At 42.1% G+C, this 24,529-nt stretch overlaps 1 protein-coding gene across 1 annotated transcript in view; it reads right to left on the minus strand.

Annotated features, from left to right (window-relative positions):
• LOC308676335 (vomeronasal type-2 receptor 26-like) overlaps positions 1 to 24,529 on the minus strand; it is a gene marked incomplete at both ends in the record, with an annotated part of 93,703 nt that overhangs the window by 27,287 nt on the left and 41,887 nt on the right. The window contains one exon of the mRNA XM_081342146.1: positions 21,715 to 21,942. Within this exon, the coding sequence (XP_081198272.1) occupies positions 21,715 to 21,942 (228 nt within the window). The remainder of the gene's footprint in view (positions 1 to 21,714; positions 21,943 to 24,529) is intronic.

A 24,529-nucleotide genomic window follows, 5' to 3' on the forward strand; every position in this document is an offset into this window, starting at 1 on the left:
AGCCATGGGGCTTTCCTTTTTTCTTTTTCCTGCCCTCAGTAGCTGAAGCCTAGAAAAGAAGCTCAGTACCTGAGCAATTTGTCTTGGGGCCAGACACTTCTGGCCATCTCTTCTATTCTCTATCAACATCTACTGTATGTCCCAATGTACCCAATTGTTCCACCTGAACAACACAGATGAGATTGACTGCCCTTTTTTCCCCCATCTCGCAAGCTTCCATTGTTAGCCTATCTTACTTCTATTTCCCCAGTAAACCCAACTGCTCTATCTGATGTAATTTTTCAACCTGATTGATTAACATTTTTCCTTCAGTGCCTACTCCCTGCCTATGTGTGCAACAGTACTGGCCCCTCCTGCCTTTGTACCTTACAGTACATCCCTTTCAGGGATGTTACTACAGGATGATATCCCCTCAGAAGAGCAATCTATTATTAACAGATTAATAAGCCTTCCCAAGCCTTGGAAGTTTAAGATGCACTGAAACCTATCACAGGGCATCTTGACGGTGTGCATCTGGGTGACACATATAAGGAAATGGTTGTCAAGAATAACAATAAATGCCAAGCCTTGCAACTTAGAAGGTGAGCAATTTGAGAATGGAAGTTAGGTATTTTCAACGCCTCAGTTTTGGAAATCCTGGACATTATGCCTTCCAAGTCAACTAAAAGATGCTGCCTATCTGCTTTACTGTCAACTTCTGAAATGAACTTGGCTGAAGCCATCTTTATTGTTCTTAGTTGCCACACAGGTTGGGAGGAAGGAGGAAAAGAAACTGAAAGGATTGGTAAACTAAACACAGAGCGATTCCCATGGGAAGCAAGGTCATTTCCACAGGTGCTGGAAGGTGGAGAGAAGAAGTGTCATGGAGCCTGCCAGTTGCCTTCATTGGGTAGTGTGATCAACAGCATAGTAGAGGGAGGGAAATGTTACATTTAATTACATTGAATTCCTGAGGAGAAAGTTAGAGTTAGTTTCACTTTTGATCATGCCTGCAGGCAGTGGTGAGGCAGCAGTGGTGGACTGTGAGGCCTGCAGGTGGTGGCAAGGTAGCAGTGGTGGACTGGGAGGCCTGCAGGCAGTGGTGAGGCAGCACAACAGAGATGGTAGAGCAGCAGAGGACCCGACTGGTAGCCCGAAAGAACGTGGATGAACATCAGAGATGGAGCAATGGCTAGAGGCAACTGAGGGCAACTAGAAAGACTGGCTGAGCACAGAAGGCAGTCAAAAAGCAAGACAGAGAGGATAGAGATAAATAAGGAGCAAATCAAGAAAAGAAAGGATAGGGATGAATTTCTAGTCAGAGAGCAGAAAGCTAAAAGCAAATTCCTTGTTGAGGAGAAAGCAGCCCTTCCCTTCATTAAATAGCCCTATCTTAATATTAACCCTTAACCTCAATATAAACTGCAATTTTTCTTCTCTTAAAACCATGGGCATACTACTACATACCTCATCTACACCAAAATAACAAGGCACAAAAACAAGCACAAACAAGCAGAAAAAAGGATAGAAAAATAGGCATAATTACCCCAAACAGAGAAGCTAGAAACAAAGCTAACAGCAAAGCACATCCACCAACCAAAAAGAGGGATTTTCAAACAACAAACTCACGGAACAGGTGACTGATACTATTGTGGTATGCAATACATGTTCCATGTATGTGCTCATGCCCAAAGAACACCCAAACTATACATGCATTAGATCAAATTATGTGAACTACTACAGGAAAAAGTTAGGAACTTAGAAGCAACTCTAGCCAACCCCAACATACAAAGGAAATCTCCATCCAAACCAAACCAAATAATGAACAAATAACTCCCAGAGGATTTAACCCTACTGATAAACCCTTGGAGGAAGACAAATGGAGGTATGTCACACACAGAAGGAAAGAAAATACTCAAAGAAAGAAACAGCAAACAACAAACTCCCCCTGCCCAATCCTACCCAAACAGAAGCAGCCCCATTAAAACTGAGCAATCAATTTCTCCCCTTAGATGGAAACATGCAGACCCACAACCTCCCCCTCAAAGAAAACATACAGACATCTAGCAAAAAAACAACTTCAAATATCCCTAAAAAGTCACTTCAAATATCCCTTAAAAAGCCACATCAACAAACAAACCTGAGATAAACAGAAAAATACCCCAGACTGCAGGCCCCAAAAAGGAAAGTGAGTGTTGGTAATAGGAGAGTCTATCCTCAAAGAAACAGAACCATTCATCTGCAGACCAGACACACAATCCCGTGAAGGACTCTTGGCAAGGGGTGGGCTGCACCTCATGAAAATAGACAAAAATGTATTTGGAAAAAGACTGGCCCAACTCATCAGGAAGGATTTAAACTAAAACTGAGGGGGGAGTGTGACCAATCTCTAGAATTACTAGAATCCAAGATGAATCACAAATCCCAAGAAAACAAATCAAACAATGAGGTAGGCAGTGATGGGAAAAAAAAGAAAAACTCAGACAACAATCAGGAGATGCAAACATACCCATGGACAGGCTTAAATGTCTTAAATGCTTATATACAAATCTTCAAAGCTTGGGGAACAAACAGAGTGAACTAGAAGCAATAGTACACAAGGGAGGATATGACATAGTTGGTATAATAAAAACCTAGTGGGACAAAACCCTTGAATGGAATGGACTGATGGATGGATACAAGTTGTTTACAGGAAACACGTCTACAAAAAGAGAAGGGGGAATTGCACTATATGTAAGAAAACACTACATATCTACAGAAATGCACATGATCCAACATAAAATCTCTCCAGAATGTATATGGGTAAATATAAAGGAGAAAAAAAAGTGACATTGCCATAGGTGTATATTACAGGCCACCCAACCAATCAGAAGAAATAGATGATCTCTTTGCCAACCAGTTAACAAATGTATTAGGAAGCATACCACAGTAGTAATGGGAGACTTCAACTATCCAGATATCAACTGAGAGACAAACTATTCAGTGAGCAGGAGATAAAACAGATTCCTAACCAGCCTAGCCAACAACTTTGTCACCCAAAAGGTGGAGGAGGGAACTAGACATAAAGCTATACTGGACTTAATCCTTACAAATAGAGAAGAAGTGATAGAAGGAATTCAAATTGCCAGAACCTTGGGTGAAAGTGACCACATCATACTAAAATTTAATATAATGCAAACATTAGCAATAGAAAACAATCCAACCAGTGACTTAAACTTCAAAAGAGCTGACTTTAACAATCTCAGAGAAAACCTAGGAAAGACCCCATGGATGAAAATCCTGAAGGGGAAAACAACCCAAGAAGCATGGGAAACCCTGAAAAATATGATCATAAAAGCCCATACCAGCACAATACCATTGAGAAAGAAAAACAAAAAAATCAAGAAAATAGCATGGCTGCACAAAGATCTCCCTGACAAACTGAAAGACAAAAAGGATAAATACAAAAAATGGAAAGAGGGGCACATAACTAAAGCCAGCAGACAGCCAAAACATGCAAAGATGAAGTCAGGAAAGCAAAGGCCCAGAATGAACAAAGACTCGCAACAGAAATCAAGGATAAAAATAAAAAAAGCTTCTTCCAATATACAGTATTAACAACAAGAAAAAGGTCAAGGAAACTGTAGGCCCACTAAAGAGAGAAGATTGCAAGGAAATAACAGGAGAAATCAGAGCTGGTTGACTCATACTTTGAATCAGTCTTCACACAAAAAGAAACTATAGCCCAACATACCAAAAAACCCACTGCAAAAGATATACTAGAAAAAAAATTAAAATAAGCAAGAAAATGGTAAGAGACATTGACAAATATAAACCACTGGGATCTGACAGATTATATCCTGGAGTTCTGAAAGAGATAGTAGATGTTATCTCAGAACCATTGCACCACATCTTTCATAAATCCTGGAGCACTGGGGAAGTATCTGAGTATTGGAAAAGGGCTGATGTGGTTCCCATCTTCAAGAAAGGGAAGAAAATCAGACCCAGGAAACTACAGACCAATCAATTTAACATCAATACCTGGGAAGATTCTACAAAAGATAATCAAAAACAGATCTGCAAACAACTAGAAGCAAACAAAGCCATAACTAGTAGCCAGCACAGTTTTGTTAAAAACAAATCATGGCAAACCAATCTTATTTCATTCTTCATTAAAGTGACTAAACTAGTAGAGCAGTGAAATAATATGGAAGTAGTATACTTAGATTTCAGTAAGGCATTTGGTAAAGTAGACCACAACCTACTCCTTGGTAAGCTAGAAAAAGGTGGAATAGACAACATCATCTATACCAACCTATGCCATCTGCTGCCCCTCTAGAGGTGAGAGTTCTAGGGAGGTATGCCTTGTTTGGGTTGGTATTCCGTCCGCTCCAAGATGGATTTGAGCCCTCCGTGAGAGGGAGGTGCCCAACCTACTTTGGAAGCTACCTGAAAGGTACCCAGCTCAGTGGCAGGGAGCTGGTGGACTGGACGTTTTCGACCTTCCTTCGTACATCTTCCTGATTGATCTACCTATGGGACTGCCTGACGGGACCTACCCGGAAAATGGTCCGTTTGTTCTACTCTAGCACAGACTTGTTTGCGCTCAGGGGTGCCCCCCCCTCCTGGGCGCGACCCGCCTTTGTTTCCATTGCTCCTCTTGATGACGGGCCCAATTATTGGGACCCAGAGAGATGGTTGGGCAGAGACAGGAGCCTCTATCATAAATTTAATAAGAGGCCTCTAGTGCGCTTTTTAGCAAAGGTTTTTGTGGGGTTAGGGAGGGGGGTGGGTTTACAGGTTGGGTTGGAAACTGGGGGGGTTCCATCAACCGCTACTCAGACCAGGCCTGAGATTGATCGCGCCGTGACGGGGCTTGGGTTGGGTGCCTATGGGGCCCCGGGGCGGGGTGTGGGATTGCCTATTCCCACGGCGGTAGGGAATGGCCGCAGGTGTATGAACAGAGGGCCGTATCAACATCTGGGAGCGCGTCCCCGCTATCTCCAAGCGGTGATGCGCTCCGACCCTCTGATTCCGGCCTGGGGTACCGGGAGTGAGGGTGAGCAGCCACCTGAGCTCAGGCTGGTATATTTTAATGCCAGGTCCGTAGCGAATAAGGCTCCTCTCATTCGTGAGTTGGTTGAGGAGGAGCATGCGGACCTGGCTTGCATTACGGAGACCTGGTTGGGCCCAGAGGGCGGTGTCCCCCTGGTGGATCTTTGCCCATCAGGTTTCCGGGTGCTGCACCAGCCTCGGGCTCATGGTAGGGGCGGTGGAGTGGCAGTGGTGGCGAGGGAGACCTTATGTCCGCGGGAGGCCACCATGGTCCAGATAGTCGGGTGTGAGTCCCTCCTCCTGAGATGTGGCCCTAGAGCTCAGTTGGGCTTGCTGCTGGTGTACGTTTCGCCTAGTCGCGTAGCAGCAGCCCTGCCTGAGCTTCTCGATATCCTCTCAGGGTTGGTGGTTGAGTTCCCCAAACTTATAGTTTTGGGTGACTTCAACCTACCATCCCTGGGGGGATCATCTGAGTTAGCTCGGGAGTTCATGGCTTCCATGACGGCCATGGACCTGATGCAGGTTATTCAGGGCCCAACTCATGGGGGGGGGTCACACACTCGATCTGGTTTTTCTATCCGGACGGTGGTTAGATGATTTCGGGGGGGGTTCTCCAATTATTACACCCCTGTCATGGACCGATCATCATCTCCTGCGGTTGGTCTTCCGTTTTGCCACTCCCCGTCGTGGGGTGGTTGAGCCAATAAGATGGTTCCGTCCTAGGCGCCTGATGGACCCTGAGCAGTTCCAGACAGCGCTGGGGCCCCCACCTGCCTCCTTCGCTCACAGCTCGGTCGATGCCCTAGTGGAAGCCTGGGAAAGGGCAGCCACAGAGGCACTCAACCAAGTTGTACCCATGCGGCCCTTGACCCGGCGCAGATCCCAATGGGCTCCATGGTTCTCCATGGAGCTCCGGGAGATGAAGCGTCGGAGACGGGGCCTAGAGAGCTGTTGGAGATCCAGCCGATCCGAATCCGACCGGTTACGACTAAGGTCGTTTACGAGAACTTATCTCGCGGTGATGAGGGTGGCGAGGTCTAACCACTTCGCCACTCTCATCGCGTCCACAGATAATCGCCCGGCCGCCCTGTTTAGGGTAACTCGCTCTCTCCTTAATCGGGAGGTGAGAGAGGACCCCTTGCAGGGTCGAGCCAAGGAGTTTAGTCGATTTCTGTCGGACAAAATCGCTCAGATCCGGACCGGTCTGGACTCCGACTGGGCAGAGTCTGACGATGAGGATACGGGCGGCCTTGTCGATTTAATCTGGGAAGAGTTTGACCCTGTGACTCCTGAAGAAGTGGACAAGATCATGGGGAAGCTGAGCTCCACCACGTGTTTGTTGGACCCGTGTCCCTCCTGGCTGATTTATGCGGCTCGGGATGGGACACGAGGCTGGTTCCAGGCAGTGATTACTACTTCTTTGAGTGAGGGTAGCTTTCCCACCGCCTTGAAGGAGGCGGTGGTGAGACCCCTCCTCAAGAAGCCTGCCTTGGACCCAGCAATATTAAACAACTTTCGTCCGGTCTCCAACCTTCGCTTCCTGGCAAAGGTTGTTGAGAGCGTGGTGGCGCAACAGCTCCCTTTGTTCTTTGATGAAGCTGATTATCTAGACCCGTTCCAATCGGGTTTCACGTCCGGGTACAGCACGGAGACGGCATTGGTCGCGCTGGTGAATGATCTCTGGCGGGCTCGGGACAGGGGCTGCTCCTCTGTCCTAGTCCTTTTAGACCTCTCAGCGGCTTTTGATACCATCGACCATGGTATCCTGCTGCGACGTCTCAGGGGGTTAGGAGTGGGAGGCACAGTTCTCCAGTGGTTCTCCTCCTACCTCCTGGGACGTTCGCAGTCGGTGTTGGCAGGGGGGCAGAGATCGACCTTGAGACCTCTCACTTGTGGAGTTCCTCAGGGATCGGTTCTCTCGCTTCTCCTGTTCAACATCTACATGAAGCCGCTGGGTGAGATCATTCGTGGTTTTGGAGTTGGGTATCATCAATATGCTGATGATACCCAGCTTTTTATTTCGACCCCAAACCACCCCAGTGATGCCCTCGACGTGATGTCCCGTTGCCTGGAGGCGGTCCGGGTCTGGATGGGGAGGAACAGGCTTCGACTCAACCCTGACAAGACTGAGTGGCTGTTCGTGCCGGCATCCCGGGAAATTCCGATTATTCCATCTCTGGCCATGGGGGGTGAGCTATTACCCCCCGTAGATAGGGCTCGCAACTTGGGGGTCCTTCTAGATTCACAGCTCTCTTTAGAAGAGCATATTGGAGCTGTGACTAGGGGGGGCCTTTGCCCAGGTTCGCCTGGTGCGCCAGTTGTGACCCTATCTAGACCGGGATGCCTTGCGTACAGTCACTCATGCGCTCGTGACCTCTCGTCTAGACTACTGTAATGCTCTCTACATGGGGCTGCCCTTGAGGTCCACCCGGAGACTTCAACTGGTGCAGAATGCAGCCGCGCGAGTTGTCTTGGGGGTTTCCCGATACTCCCATGTTACACCTTTGCTCCGCCGGCTGCATTGGTTACCGGTTGCTCTACGGGTGAAGTTCAAGGTGTTAGTGATGACTTACAAAGCCCTTCATGGCATGGGTCCGGATTACCTACGGCAACACCTGCGGCCGGCGTCAACTTCCCTCCGTCCAGTGCGCTCCCACAGAGAGGGCCTCCTCAGGGTGCTGCCGATCAAAGAATGCCGATTGGTGGCCCCCAGGGGGAGAGCATTCTCTGTGGGCGCGCCAGACCTTTGGAACCGCTTACCGGTTGAGCTCCTGATGGCCCCCGACCTTCGCTCCTTCCAGCGCGATCTCAAAACCTTCTTTTTCGAACAAGCTGGCCTGGTCTGACGGGATGGGGTTGGGTTTTTATAAATAGTTTTAATTTTAATATGTATTAATTTTATGGGCATAATGGTTTAATGGTTTTTTAATTTTTGTATTCTGTTTTTTATTATGTATTGCCCTGTTCACCGCCCTGAGTCCTTCGGGAGAAGGGCGGTATACAAATTAAATTATTAAATTAAATTAAATTAAATTAAATCACCATTAGATGGATCTGTAGCTGGCTGGCAAATCATACTCAACAAGTAGTCCTCAATGACACTATATCCACATGGAGAAAAGTAAGCAGTGGGGTACCACAAGGTTCCATCTAAGGCCCAGTACTCTTCAATATCTTCATCAATGACTTAGAGCAGGGAATTGAAGGGGAACTCATCAAATTTACAGATGACAACAAACTGACAGGAGTACCCAACACCCCAGAAGTCAAACTAAGGATCCAAAAAGATCTTGACAAACTTGAACAATGGGCCCTATCCAACAAAATGAGTTTCAATGTTGAAAAAAGCAAAGTTTTACATTTAGGCAGGGGAAAAAAATCAAAGATATAAGTACAGACTGGGCAAGACCTGGCTTAAAAACAGTAACTTTGAGAGACCTTGGAGTCCTAGTGGACAATCACTTGACTATGAGCCAGCAGTGTGCAGCAGCAACCAAAAAAGCTAATACAGTTCTGGATTGTATAAACAGAGGCATAGAATCAAGATCACACAAAGTATTAGTAACACTTTATAAAACCCTAGTAAGACCACACCTGGAATACTGTAGCCAATTTTGGTCACCATATCACAAAAAAGATGTTGAGAATTTGGAAAAAAATTCAGAGAAGAGCAACTAAGATGATCAAAGGCCTGGAGACTAAAACATATGAAGAACCGCTATGGGACTTGGATTTGGCTAGTCTAAAGAAAAGAAGAAATAAGGGAGACATGATAGCAGTATTCCAATATCTGAGAGGCTGCCATAAGGAATTGGGGGTCACGTTGTTCACCAGAGGGAAGCAACCTGGAATTAAGCAGAAACCTCCTGACAGTGAGGACAATCAACCAGTGGAACAGCTTGCTTCCAGAAATCGTGGGTGCTCCATCACTGGAGATTTTTAAGAAGAGCCTAGACAATCACCTGTCTGAGATGTTCTCCTGCTTGAGCAGTGGGCTGGATTAGAAGACCTCCAAGGTCCCTTCCAGCTCTATTCTATTCAATAGCCAATATTATGTATCCAATAAACATGTTCTTTGAGGAAACTTCAAGCCTCAGAGTTCTGATTTGTTTGGGTCCATTAATCAGAACCATGACATTTACTTTACCTACCTACCAAATGAAGGTATTGATTTCAAAATAACAAGCCAGCCTGGTACTGTGTGAAACCAGGTGTTTAAGCCATTTGAATTATGCCAGCTCTCAAGATTAGAACTGTGCTCAGTCAGTCAGTCAGTCAGTCAGTCAGTGGACATTATTATTATTATTATTATTATTATTGTTATTATTATTGTTATTATTATTATTATTATTATTATTATTATTATTATTATTATTATTATTATTATTATTATTATTATTATTATTAATTAAACATGAACTTCAGTGAACTGAACATTAAAATTGACTGGCCCTGATGGTTGACATGTGTTGCTGCCAGCATCCTAGGTATCAACTAGGTACCTCCTTAAAATGTAAGATGTTCCAAGTAACACAGTTTTTTGTAGCATTGCTGGAGTTATTGCAGGAAGCTGCAGTTTCTTGATGTGTTTTGCAAAGTTTTGGGACATAGTTCCCAGTGCCCCAATGACAATGGGCATCAATGTTACACGTTTCAGCATCGATGGCCAGTTCGTGATATTTTGTAATTTTTTCCAGTTCTTTTTCTTCCACTCTGGCATGTCCTGATACAGCAATATCAATCACATGTATGCTTCAGTTCTCTACAACTGCAATATCTGGCGTGTTGTGTTTCAAATGGCGATCTGTCTGTATTTGAAAGTCCCACAAGATCGTCACCTTCTCATTGTCAACACTTTTTCTACCCTATGTTCCCACGACTTTTCGGACACAGACAAGTTGTATTTTTTACACAATGCCCAGTGGATTAATTTATCAACTCGGTCATGACTAGATTTGTAATCAGTTTGTGTGATTTTGCTGCACTCAAATATTAGATGTGAAACAGTTTCAACTTTGTCATTGCAAAGTCAGCAATTTGGATTGTCAGTGGATTTTTGCATCTTTGCTTTCTTGGCATTAGTTTGTAGTGCTTTGTTTTTAATATTTTGCAGACTTTCCTGATGTATTCCTTTTGCATTGACTGTTTGACTTTTCCATTCAAGATGTTATCTGCTTCCAATATTCCTAGGTATTTGTAACCATCATCCTTTGCTAGTCCTTTCACAATACTTCCATTTCCCAATTCCATTCCTTCTATTTTCCCCATTTTTCCTCGTTGTATGGATAATATAGCACATTTTCCAATTCCAAAGTTCATTCTGATGTCACTGCTAAACAGTTGAACTGCACTGAGTATTGATTCAAGTTCAGTGTGGCTTTTCGCGTACAGTTTTAAATCATCCATGTATAGTAGATGGTTTATTTTGCCATGCTGGCTTGAGATGTTGTATCCCAGTTTTGTGTTTCATAAGGTTATTGTCAATGGAATTAATGCGATGTTGAACAGTAGTGGTGAAAGTGAGTCCCCTTGGAAAATTCCTCATCTGACATTGATTTTACCAATCTTCTCCCCATTTACTGTTAGGACTGTTTTCCATTTTTGTATATTTGCTTTCAAACATGTACAGGTATTTTGGCTGATTCCAAAATTTTCCAAACAAACATTAATCTAACTGTGGGATAATGAGTTGTTGTTGTTGTTGTTGTTGTTGTTGTTGCTGTTGTTAAGAACGTACTGTAATCAGTTTTGAAAGTTTTGATTTTTCACTTCAAATAATATTTTCCACACTACTTTAATCACACTTTAGCTTTAGGTGATTTCTGAACATAGATTTTCATTTGCTAGGTTCCTGTTTAATTCTCACTGCCTATTTTATTTTCCAGAAAAGGGACAGAAACATTTCAAGTAAATATTGTAAAATTCCCTTGAAACTACTATCCATGTTATTTTCGTATCAATCTGTCAAAACAAGGAGAAAGAGGGACAGGAGGAAGCAGTGACAGAAGAAAATACTTTTTGATGTTTTCTCATGATAACCTAGCCTTGAAGCTTTTCTTAGATCTTGAATCTCAATTTGGCTTGAATTATATCTTCGTGATTAATCCTTGAATCATAGATTCAGACTCATTTTGCATAATAGACAGAACTTGGCTAGATGAGCATGCATTCGAGTCAAAAGAAAATTCACAGATATTTTAGACTAATCAGGCAGTTGCCAGAACGCAACAATAACTCAAAAGCACTCAAATAAAAGGAAAAGTAATCTAAATGTTTTGTTTTAAACAATATCTCAACAGATCCCTGCAGAGATCTGCCAAATATTTTATTTTAAATCTTAAACTGAAGGGGCATATTTTTAACAGCAGGGAAAGTGAAAAGGGAGAATTCCATTATTGTTTGTTTAGTCTTTTCTTCTTAATAGTTTCTTTATCTCAAGCCTCAGAATAATGATGAAGGCTTTTTGTAAAAATATACAGTACAACACAACAATTCAGCACTGAAGAACACTCTGCAGGGCTCCTTTCTCTCTGTAATTTTTTCTTTAGCTGCTCCTCTTTCTCTTTCACAGAACAGCTGTATTCATGACTTTGGGCCCATAATATTGTTGACCGAAATGCTTTTGAGTGTGTTCCTAAAGAGTAGAAATATAACTTGAGCAAGTAGCTCTTCTGAGTTTGTGTAGGGAGAACAGGCATAGACAAAACCCAGATCTCAGCTTGCTCAATCTATTAGTAAAAGAGTTGGAAAAATGCTTAGGAAAGGATTTAGACAGGAAATGAGTTTGAAGACTAAAGAAGAAAGTGCTTTGATCTTAGCAATCCCAAAAGAATAAAGAGAAAACATAGGAGAAATTCATAACTTTCTATTCACAAAACACTGTCCCTTCTGATCTGCAATTGAAGTCTCAACCTATTTGACAACTAAGAAAATCATCTGCCATAGCAGTACATTCTGAAGATTAAATTACCTGCCACTCAACATTATCCTATGGTTGTTGTCATGACTTCATAGAATGTAAAGCATGTGCCTCAGCATACAATGCATTATATATACTGTAAATATGACTGGTGATCTTAGGTTTTTTTTAAAAAGCCCAGGAATGCTCTCCAGTTTTGCCTTCCCAGGGCAGACCTCAGTTTACACATTCACAGGTTTGGAAATATATAGACAACACATACACATCTTTGATGAAACCATGTTGATGAGAGAATGAGAAATGTATTTTGTCTGAAGAAATTACTGAAATCCTTTAAGGACAAATTGAATATAATAATAACCAAATCAAACCAAACATGTTGGAGAGGTTGTAACAGAAATGGAACTTATTTATATAACTGTTGGTCTTGCACAAAAATAAACATTTTTTTTAAAAAAATACATTTTAACTGAAATAGTAAAATTATTTAATTGAGGTGTCCTCAGTTCTAATTTAAGCATTAACAGCATTTGTGGATATAAAATTACAGTAACTTTGTTGGTGACTATTAGAAGTGTAACTGATACATTGAAGACAATAATATTTCAATGTCAGGTTAGATTCAATTGTGTTGAGAGGTAGCCCTAGCAATCTAGCAAAAAAAGAAAAAGGGAGCTTTGTATAAATCATAATAATTTTCTAACAGTCTGGGGAATTTATGGCAGTTATGACATCTGGTAATAAACTATAAAACAGTGAGTTTTACTTCTGTCTTAGGCACAAAACCAACTAGGGGATTTTGGACCAGTCACTCTCAGTCGTAAACTGAGATACTTATAAAACAGCATTCTATGGTCATGGTTTTATTCATTGAAATGGTTCTGGGTTTTTTTTTAGTATAGAAAACATATTTAGATAATCTATTGTAAAATAAGAAAATAAGGTAGCAGTATATAACTTTATTTAATGTATTTCTTTTTCAAAAAGGCAAGCAATATTTGTACACACATGTGTGCTTCAAGGCAACCTTTTCCCTTCACATGTTGATTGCAGCATAGGCACAACCATTTTTTTTTTCTTAAAAGAAACCCATCATTCAAAAAACTGATACAAAGCAAGGAATCTTCATGCTTTAACATTACAGGCTATGGGAAGTATGGTTATAGTGTATTTCTTCCTATTTCAGATTCAATCTTAGTCATATAAACAACCTGATTCAAAACAATTTGTTTGCAATGCAATATGCAACCTGTAAACTTAATGAGAATCATTTCTTTTTAATCTCTCAGACTTCACTTAAAACTTATATGACCAGACTTTTCTCCTATACTGAAAACTCACCTAAGAATTTCTACCTCTCCACAATTAGTGACCAAATTATAACAGCTTTCAAATAAAACTGTCAAAAGACAGAAATAATTAAAGAGTTTAGTGGTATATTATTAACTTTTTCTCTTAATTAGTTGTTCTCTATTGTTTAGCTGTGGCAAAATGATGATAATATAACATTTGGGGAAATACATACAGACAAGCAATCCAGCACTAGAAGCCAAAATGGAGAAAACCTCCACAGCCACCATGTATTTGCCTTTGGTGCTCAGGTAGGATGGAACAAAGGAGAGCCACACACTGCAAAAGATCAGCATGCTGAATGTAAGACATTTGGCCTCATTAAAACTGCTGGGGAGATTCCTGGAGAAAAAAGCAAGAGTGAAACTGGCAATTGCCAGAAAGCCCAAATAGCCCAGAACACAGTAGAACATGGTGGCTGAACCTTCATTGCACTGGAGTATTATTTCCTCAATTTCTGAATGGATATTAGTGTCAGGGAAAGGAGGAAATGTGGCCAGCCATATTGTACAGATACCTGCCTGAATCAGGGAACCAGAAAGAACAATGGAGGTGGCCAGCCCTCTTCCCACCCAGTTCCTCATTCTGGATCCTGGCTTGGTGGCCATGAAAGCCAGAACCACAGTGATGGTTTTTGCTAGCACCGAAGACACAGCCACTGAGAAGATGATGCCAAAGCTAGTTTGTCGGAGGAGACATATTATATTGCCAGGTACAACAAGGAACTGCAGTGAGCAAAGGAAGCAGAGGAGGAGGGAAATGAGTAGAATGTAGGTGAGATTTCGGTTATTGGCCTTGACAATAGGAGTATGGTGATACTTCAAAAATATTGTCAGCACCACAATTGTGCAGACAGAAAAGAAAAGTGCCAGAATCAGTAGACATATTCCCATCAGTTCCTCAATGGATAAGAATGATATTCTCTTGGGAAGACATGAATCTTGATCCTTATTTGGATATTGATCTTCTGGACATTTGGAACAGTCATCCATATCTGGAATTTAAATACACATGTATTATATATAAACATACATGCATATGTATATATACTGAAATTTGTGCTTCTGTTTTGTGATTATTCTATGAGTATTATTATGACACATTAAATTGCCTTTCCTAGGAGCAAAATTGGCTCTGACATTATTCATCTGACTTACAAATCTTGTATTTGAATTTTAACAAGGCAATTATCTCCAAAGGATTCTACTTAATATTTGTAATATGATTACTATCTCTTATCAATTATATGCATTTACCTATATATTTATTTGGTTGCACAATTGCATCTTGTCTTTACTGAATGCAATCTGCTACAATATCTTTTAACAGTTTTATTTTAAATAATGTAAATAAAACTAAACATAATAGGAATGTGCTTCAACAACAACTTTATTGATTAGCCCTTGGGCCATATCAAAGTGCAAAGTTCCAGCAACAAACCATCACCAAAACTTGATAAAAGCAATCCAAAATGGAATTTGATAAAATACAATTTAAAATGGAATTACAATAAAATACAATTTAAGATGAAATAGTAATAAAATACAAATTTAAGATATAGATAAAATATGATAACATTATATTTCGGAGTCGCCCTTGCAATCTACCCCAATCAGTCCCACATATGCAGATCTTAACCGGATCATTTTGTTTAAATACTGTGCTACGTTAAATGTTATTTTCAAGTTCTGACCGGACATAAGATAAGTTATTTTGATATGGGGATCCCAATGGGTCATTTGTTTGGTATATAGACCAAGTTACCTGTCTCTCACCCTCTTATACAGACAACAGTCAAATAGGATGTGAGCCAGGTCCTCTACCTCTGCTGCTCCGCAAATGCAGAGACGCTCATTGTACAGTATAGCATGAAATCTCCCATATCTGACCATTGTCTCAAGCTGTTCGAATCTCGCTCTCATAAATATCTCCCTAAGATGTTTTGGGAGCTGTAACTTCAAATAACTGTCCACTTAAAAAGTACATTTGTATTTACTCAGCCATTTCAAGCTACCCACCTTACTAAGGATAGCTATATCAGTTTGTGCTTCTATATCCTTAATTCTTTGGGCAGCTCTTTTTTTAGATTGTTCTCCTGTTACGCAAGAAACAGGAAGGCCACAGCTTCTTACAAAATTTGTTAGTTTGGTGATCCAGGAGATTTGTGATTGTAGTTTTATTTGCTCTAGTAGACAGTCCTTCGGGAGATAGGGCGGGATATAAATCCCATTAATAAATAAAATAAATAAATAATTTGGGGAGTCTATCAGTCTCCATTTCATTAACTTTGCACCAGTAGTTATAAGCTCTAATTTTAGATAATGCATGAATTGTATGAATTCCCAATTCAGCTCTAACTGCTGCAGCAGATGTTCTTGGATCTACACCCAAAATACATCTCAGATGCTGGGACTGTGTTTGTTCTAAAACTGTGGTTGAGTAAAGACCCCAAATTTCTGCTCCATACAAGAGCATTGTCGTAACCTTAGCCTTATAAACCTTGAGTAATGGAGCTAGGGACCCTGGGTAACTATGTTTCTTTAGTTTGAGCAATAAATTCAAACGGGCTTTTGCTCTAAATGTACTCCGTTGATGATGGCAGGCCCAAGATCCAGTCTTGGAAAAAGTTACTCCCAAATATACAAAGGTATTAACCTGCTCAATTGGTTCACCATCTAATTGCCACTTATGTCTCTGATGGTTTCTTCCAAACACCATTATTTTCGATTTAGATTTGCTAATGATTAGGGAGTTATCCTGGCAATAAGAGCTGAATCTTCTTAATAGCCTATGTAATCCTACTTGTGAGTATGATAATAAAATCATATCATCAGCATAAAGCAAGCTGTTACAGTAAGTATTTAGGATCATCGGCATGTGTACCATGGTATCCTTCATTAACCCTGGCAAGTCATTGATGTATAAATTAAATAATAATGGGGCCAGGATACACCCTTGCCTTATCCCTTTATTTGTGTGAATCCTGTTAGTCAGGGCCCCATTAACCCCATACCGCACCCTCAAACAGGTACTTGTGTAAAGGGCTTTAATCAAAGCCAGGAGACTGGGTTCTATTTTAAGAGATTTCAATTTACTCCATAGTACGTCTCTATTTACCATATCAAATGCTGCTGTAAGGTCTATAAAAGCAGCAAACAGGGGTCTCCTCTTATAGGCATATTTGGCAATTAGATGGTTCAAGACAAAGCAGTTATCAATAGTAGATCTGTTTTGTCTAAAACCTGCTTGTTCTTCTGTGAGGATGTTGTTTTCCTCTACCCAGATTTCAATTCTGTTCAAAAGGTACCTAGCATATATTTTTGCTACAATGTCAATCAGGCTGATGGGCCTATAATTACTAGGATCCTTTTTATTCCCTTTTTTATATATGGGGACAACTATTGCCATCTTCCACCCATCTGGTATATGGCAGGTGTTATTTATGTGTGTAAAAAGACCTGCTAATACAGGGCCCCACCAGTTGGGAAATTTCTTAAATAATTCTGCTGGTAAAAAATCCTCGCCTGAGGCTTTATTGCTCTTAATGATGGACTGTATCTCCTTTTCTGAGACTGGTGGCCAAGGGGGGATTAAAACTGGACAATGTGCTTCTATCACTTCATCTCTGCTGAATTTATTTTGCAGGTTAAAATGTGTGTTCATATCCATAAATACAAATATGCTCAAGTAAAAGAGCTAAGATTTTACATACTGTATATCATCAACACATTTCCATCTCACTCATGTGATACAGATTTTATGGGAGACAAAACAATACAGAATTATAGAAATGAGAGGGTAATTCCAGTGTAAGGAAAAATGGGAATTTCAATATTATTTTAATTACTCAGTTAATTTTTTGTTTCTTTTTGTTTGTTTGTTGAACCAGAGCCATAGCTAAATGCTTGACTCTTTGCCTTAAGTCTTCCTTTCAGTTGGTAAAGCAATCTTTCCTTCTGAGGACAACATAATATGACAACAAGCAAAAAAATATAACTCAGCTTTTTGTAGAGCCATAATACAACTTGGCTTATGATTCCTCTGACCCTTCTGGCTTGACATTTTCTCTTTGGGACATGGATGATAATCATAGCAGCAAAACGGCTTCGCATCCTGCTTTCTTCTGAAATTACCAGGACCGCAGCTCTCAGTACACACTGACCTAGGCAGTGTCTACCGAATAATAAGAAAAATAAGAAGGGAAATATTAGTGTTCACTCTGGTACTTTAAAAGAAGATTTTAAAAACTCATGATTGTTTAATATTTATTTATATGCCACCCATTTCATCGATAAAGTGACTAAGTGGTTTACAAAAAGTAAATGGCAAATATAAAATCTGTTAAAAATTTTATATATATATATATATATATATATATATATATATATATATATATATATATATATATATATATATATATATATATATATATATATATATTTGTGTAAATTACTAACAAAGAATTAGTAATTTACACAAATATATGAACTGTCCGGTGTGACTACAGCCTGTTCGATGGCCTTCAAGATAGGCTGAAAACAGGAAATAAAGATTTGCCCCATGTTTGGGGCCTAGCAAGGTAATCTAAATAGTTAACATTTGAAACACACACACACACACACACACACACACACATATATATATATATATATATATATATATATATATATATATATATATATATATATATATATATATATACGCGGTGGCTCAGTGGGTTAGGATGCTGAGCTTGTCGATCAAAAGGTCGGCAGTTTGGCGGGTCGAATCCCGAGTGCTGCGTAACAGAGTGAGCGCCTGTTACTCGTCCCAGCTTCTGCCCACCTAGCAGTTCGAAAGCACGTAAAAATGCAAGTAGAAAAATAGGGACCACTACGGTGGGAAGGTAACAGCGTTCCGTGCGCCTTTGGCGTCTAGTCATGCCGGCCACATGACCACGGAGACGTCCTCGGACAAACGCTGGCTCTTCGGCTATGAAACGGAGATGAGCACCGGCCCCTAGAGTCGGAAACGACTAGCACGCATGTGCGGGGGAACCTTTACCTTTACCTTTACATATATATATATCTATATATATAAGGTAAAGGTTCCCCTGCACATGCGTGCTAGTCGTTTCCGACTCTAGGGGCCGGTGCTCATCTCCGTTTTTATATATATATAAACTGATATATATATATAAACTGAAACGAAAAAAATGGAAGGCAGAATGAGGAGATCTTCTTACTCCATCAACCATCTCCAGCAGTGAGCACCCTTCCTGGGGCCCCAGGAAAACCAGCAGAATCAAGGTCTGATATTCATCCAGAAGACCAAAAGGGTGGGATCAGTTCCTATCTTTGGTGATAGAGCAGTCCACATTGTCATGGTCCTAGATGAAAAAGCTCTTCTCCTTGATCCTATCTGCCAAATTCCTTAGCAGATGGGATCCACAGCAGATCCCTTCTGCTGGAGCAATTTGGGTTGGTTAGTCTCATTGGGTTCCTCAGATATCCTGGAACAATGCTACATAGGACTTTAAAGGTAAAAACCAACAACTTTTATTGGACCCAGAAGCAAACTGGTAACAAATGCAGCTTGCACAACAATGGTGTTATGTATGCCTCCCTAGGACCTTCCAGAACTGTGAGCATTACTGCATTTTGCACCAATCTTAGATTCTGAGTACTCTTCAAGGATAGCATTATGCAGAGCATTTTGTAGTAATCCAAATGAGAGATGACTAGGGCATGAGTGAATATGTACAGGGCCTCACAATCCTCACAACTAATGCACAACATTAAGTAGCCACGACTGTCACCTGCTTTTTGTGACTCTGTGAGAATCTCAAGTTTATGCATCAGGTGCATCTAAGGTAGTGCAATTCAATCCATAAATAAAGTTGCTAACAATCTTGAGGTCCACAACTACTTCATCTTATGAGGGTTCAACTGAAGCCCTATCCAGACCCTTACAGCCTCCAGGCATTCCTAAAGGCCAACTATTACATTATTTCAATAACCAGGGATAGTGTTCTGTACCAGCCTGCTACCGGCCCTGCAGAAAAGGCAGGGACAACCCCTTTTACAAGAAGGCAAGAGGCTGGAATTACGCCTGCCAAATTTATTACTACAAAAACAAACGGAACAAGACAAACCAAGAAACAGGAGCTTAAAGAAACAGGAACTATCCAAGCGGTTGCCTTCAGCAAACCAGCCCTCCCACACATTCCCCTTATATAGTGTTCAGGGCGTGGCTTCTCTCTGCCTCCTTCCGAGGAGCCCCATTGCCTTCCTCTGTTTACTCCTAATTGACTGCCTCCTGCGTCGGGCGTCCTTGAACAGGGCCAGCTGTGGGTCATCTTCATCCACACTGTCAGGCTCACACAGCTGGGTCTCCGTGGTGACCAAGTGGGAGGGGCCTGGCTGAGGGCTCTCATCGGCAAGATCTTCAACCCCCTCAGCAAGGTCTTCAACACCCCCCTCCTCCTCCTCTGAGTCGTCCGACCCAACTGCCGAACCCACAGGCTGACCCTGAATCACAACAGATAGAGATATAAAGTGGAGTATCTTCGGCATACTATGATATGTAATCCCATCAGTGGCGTAGCGTGGGTTGTCAGCACCCGGGGCGGGGCAAGGCAACCGGAAGCGGAAATAGAGGGGCGGGCGGGCGGTGACGTCACGGCACTGCTGAAAAGACGCGCCCCGCAGCGGCGTAGACTTTCCAAGAAGAGTCGCGCGCATGCGGGATGCTTCCGGGTCCCTCTCGAGGGCGGCTGGGCGGGGCTCCAACCTGCAAGAGCCGCTGCATTCAAGCTCGCACGTGAGCCCCGCTAAATAAAGCCACGCATGCGCACGAAGCTAGGCCGGCCGGCCAGCGGGTCCGTCTTCGCTCGGCCAAACCTGCCAGGGCGCCTGCGGGGCGCTTGCGGTTGGCCTGAGCCTGGGCGGAGAGTTGGCCGCTTCTATTTATTTTATTCAGTTTATGTGGCCGCCCATCTCACCTGCCGGACTCATTTCGCTTTGCAAGAAAGAGCAGCTCGAGAGCGGAGCCAAGCCAACTCTGTGCAGCCCTTGGGGCTCCCTGAGCACTGCGTTCAGCAACGAACCCACGTTTCGGACTCTTTCCCGCCCCCTTTGCGGAGCTTTGCATCTAGAACTCCTTCTCGGTCCCTGACGAGCCTTTTTCACTGATTTCTCGCCACAGGTAGTCCGCGCAGAGTCCCGCGGCGCTCTCCAAGCAGGAAGCGCAGGCGTGAGACCGTGTGCACTTGTTCACTTCGGGTTTTGGGTTTGGACCAGATATTTTCCATCGCCGGCTATCACGGAGCCAAACCGGGCGACTTTTAAGGAAGGCTCTTATTCTGGAGCAGTCCGGTGCGTTGACAAAGAAGGGACCCCAGTTTCTTCCTTCGCGGAACTGGAATCCAAAGTCACCCTGCCGCCGCCCTCCCGCACGCCCGTCCGTCTGTCCACTACCCTTTCTGGCTCGCTCTCCCGGAGCGGATGAAGGAGACACGGGAGGGGGCGGGGGCCGGGAGAGGGGGAGGGCCTCTGCAGCAGGGGGCCTCTCCTGGTTGGGCCCGCGTGCGCCGCCTGTCACTGGGCGGCGTGTATGTCGGCGGCCTGGCCCCGCCCCGCCTCTTCGCAGCCCGTGGCGCGGACAGAAATGACACAGAGCCTCGGTGGCTACCGAGCAGCTCAGTGCGAGCGCGCCCCCCCCAGATGTTGCGCCCGGTGCGGCCGGCCCCCCTGCACCCCCCACGCTACGCCACTGAATCCCATGGTGCCAGATGATCTCATTCAGTGGTTTTATGCAGATGTTAAAAAGGACTGAGCCCTATGCCGCCTTGCAAAGGAATGGTTATGGACTGGACCACTTGCTCCACATTAACACTGACTAGAAATGACCTCAGAGAAAGAAGCCAAACCAGTGCAATACTGCACCACTAAATGCCAAATTCTGCAATTGGCCCAAAAGAATGCCATAGTCAGTATATAAAAAGCCACTGTGAGATCAAAGAGACCAAGGATAGATGCACTATCCCTATCCCACTCTCACCAGAGATCATCCACAAGCTTAAATAGGGTAGCTGGCAAGAAGTCATATTGCACTCATGCAACATCCCACTTAATGACAACGGGCAATTACCGGTAAGCTAATGATCACAGCTAGAACCAATAGTGCAAATTAGTGCAGTAACATGATGATTCATTTTATGACTTAGCAATAAAGTTGCTGGCCCCAATTATGGTTAGTAATAAAGCATCATCCCAGACATCCAAACGAAATCATCTACATCAGACATGTCAAACTCATAATGTCATGTGACATCACACAACATATCAGAGCTTTTTCCCCATTGCCAGCAATGGGGTGGGCGTGGTTTCCCAATGACGTGTCCGGCCCATGGGCCTGCAGTTTAACAGCCCTGATCTACATTCAGAACTTACTTGGTTGAAACTGCTGGGCCAGGTGATGGCTTCCTCATGAATGGTGAACATTTGGTCTTTAGCAGCACAGGGATCCAGCTTCCCAACTTTCACTCGATGTAAGGACTGGTTGGGGAATGTGACCCAATTCTCAATATCCAGTCCTGTAACCAGTTCTCCTTTTTCATCAAAGGAAATTTCAACCCCAGCACTGTTGTTAAAAGCAATTCTTTTCAAAAAGAAGTGAAGCTGAATATAAAAAAAAACAATTGAACATATTTGTGAAAGGAAAAGAGAAGATAGTGTGAACAAGGGTAAGATACAGAATTATGTGACAGATCAAAACAATGAGGGGGATACTTCCTAATGTGCAATGGTCTGGTGGTCTACCAGATACATTTGGTTATATGGCATTATTGATCAAAAATGATTTTATCATACTCTTCAACTATTTAATAATAAAGAAATTTAATGCACACATCCCACCCTAATCAAAGTAACCATACATCTAGGAGAATGTAATTCTCAAAAGTTTACCTGGTTGGTTAGGCAGATGTTATTTATTACATAAATTTGTACTATTATTTTGCAAGGACTAAGTAGAAATATTCTTCCCAGCTATTATTAGAGACGTGCAAATCAGGGAAGATTTATATAGAAAATTTTAGATATACAAATAATATAACAGATATAATTATTGCAGCTGTCATTGTAGGTTAGCATCTGTCATGTTTGGATGTCTAAAAAAATCCAGCCAGTCACTTGCTGGCAACAGAGAGATACAGAAATGACTTTTTGCTGCTATCTAGTGTCGTCTGAGTTTTTACAAATATAGCAACCCTAAAAGAAAAAAAAAGTATCTAGTTCTCTGTGACATTCTGAGTTGGGTTTAGACAAAGGCTGGGTTTGAGAGGCATTAATATTAGTGAAGGTTACACTAGTGAAGAGTCCTTCCCTATTTTGTTACTCTTTTTCTTTTTTCTTTTAAAGTTATATTCTCCTCTTTTTGTTTTTATTTTTTGTTTTTTTGTTTGTGATGTGCCAGAATGAAGTTGAGTCATTGTATATGGCTGCCCAAAAGAGTTTTTTTTTATGGCTGTCTTTTTCTTGCATGCCAGCAGATGTTCATACTATCTTTTCTGGTGGTGGAGATTCAGTACAGCAGATAGTTAAAATTGGTAAGTGGTAGCAAGAGGTGTTTTGATGTTAACAAACATCTTGTGAAACCGTAGCTTGGGCTGGTGCGATAGTTGCCTCAAAGTGCACTATTATTGTGGGCTACATGCTGGTGGAGGTCTTGGGTAAGGATGTTGTAATTTTTCAAGGGTGCATCGGGAGATTCAACTGATGTCAGAGCAGACTGAAGGTACTGTAGGAGATCTGAGGAAGCTCAGTTATCATTTGATTTAAATGGGGCTTCACTTGGCTTTGCAGAAAAGTTTTCCTCTATGTGTGTCTCTTAAATGAGGCATTTTAATTGGAGCAGAATTGGAAAGTGATTTCTGTTATACTTCTAGAATCTTGGAAAAAAGTAGAAGTTCTCTAGAGTTTATTATATAATTAATAGCATGCATTCTGAAGCCAGATAGGTAGCTGAATTCAACTGGATGGTCAACTTCAAGGCCACCATTTAAAATGTGGAGATTCAATCTGAAGGCTGTTTGAACCAGGCACAAACTTTGATTTCTGATCTTTTGATCAATTGGTGAGAAAGTATCCTTCAGCCTCAGTGCTGAAAAGGGGATACAGTACTTATTTGGTGCATAGAAAACATGGTCATCTTCGACATTATGGAAGCACAAGCAATATTATACAGCCAAACTAGAGTCTTGGACTTTAAAAGAGCTAATTTCAATAAACTTAGAGAGACCTTGGGAAGAATTCCATGGATGAGAATCCTAAAGGGGAAAACAACTCAAGAAGCTTGGGAAATTTTGAAAAGTGAGATAATAAAGGCCCAGTCTAGCACAATACCAACAAAGAAGAAAAATAATAGCTTTCAAAAGAAACCAGCATGGCTGCATAAAGAACTCTCTGATAAACTGAAAGATAAAAAGGACAAGTATAAGAAGTGGAAAGAGGGGCACATAACTAAGGCAGAATATCAGCAAACAGCCCGTGCCTGCAAAGATGAAGTGAGGGAAGCTAAGGCTCAAAATGAACTAAGGCTTGCGACCAAAGTCAAAAATAACAAAAAAAGCTTCTTTCAACATATAAGAAACAAGAAAAAAGTTAAGGAAATGATTGGCCCATTAGTGGGGGAAAGTGGCAAGAAGGTGATAAGCAACAGGGAGAAAGCAGAACTATTTAACTCATTTTTTGCTTCTGTCTTTACACAAAGGGAAAAAAACAGTCCAACCTACCCAAACCAGTGCCATAAAAAACAGAATAGAAACGCAAGTTAAGATAGGCAAGAAAATGGTAAGTGAGCACCTGTCCAGCCTAGACGAGTTCAAATCACCAGGACCAGATGGATTACACCCCAAGGTTCTCAAGGAACTGGCAGACGTGATCTCAGAACCACTGAACTATATATTTCAAAGATCCTGGAGCACTGGGGAACTACCAGAGGACTGGAAAAGAACAGATGTAGTTCCCATTTTTTTTTTTTAAAAAAAAAGGGGGGGGAATGGTTCCAGGAAACTACAGACCTATCAGCCTGACCTCAATACCTGGGAAGATTCTGGAAAAGATAATCAAACAACAAATCAGCGAACACCTTGATGCGAACAAAGTTATCACTAAAAGCCAACATGGGTTTGTCAAAAACAGATCACGCCAGACAAATCTTATTGCATTCTTCGACCAAGTGACAAAACTAGTGGACCAGAGGAAT

This window comes from Vipera berus, assembly GCF_964194415.1.
Source record: "Vipera berus genome assembly, chromosome: W".
Classification (NCBI taxonomy): Eukaryota; Metazoa; Chordata; class Lepidosauria; order Squamata; family Viperidae; genus Vipera; species Vipera berus.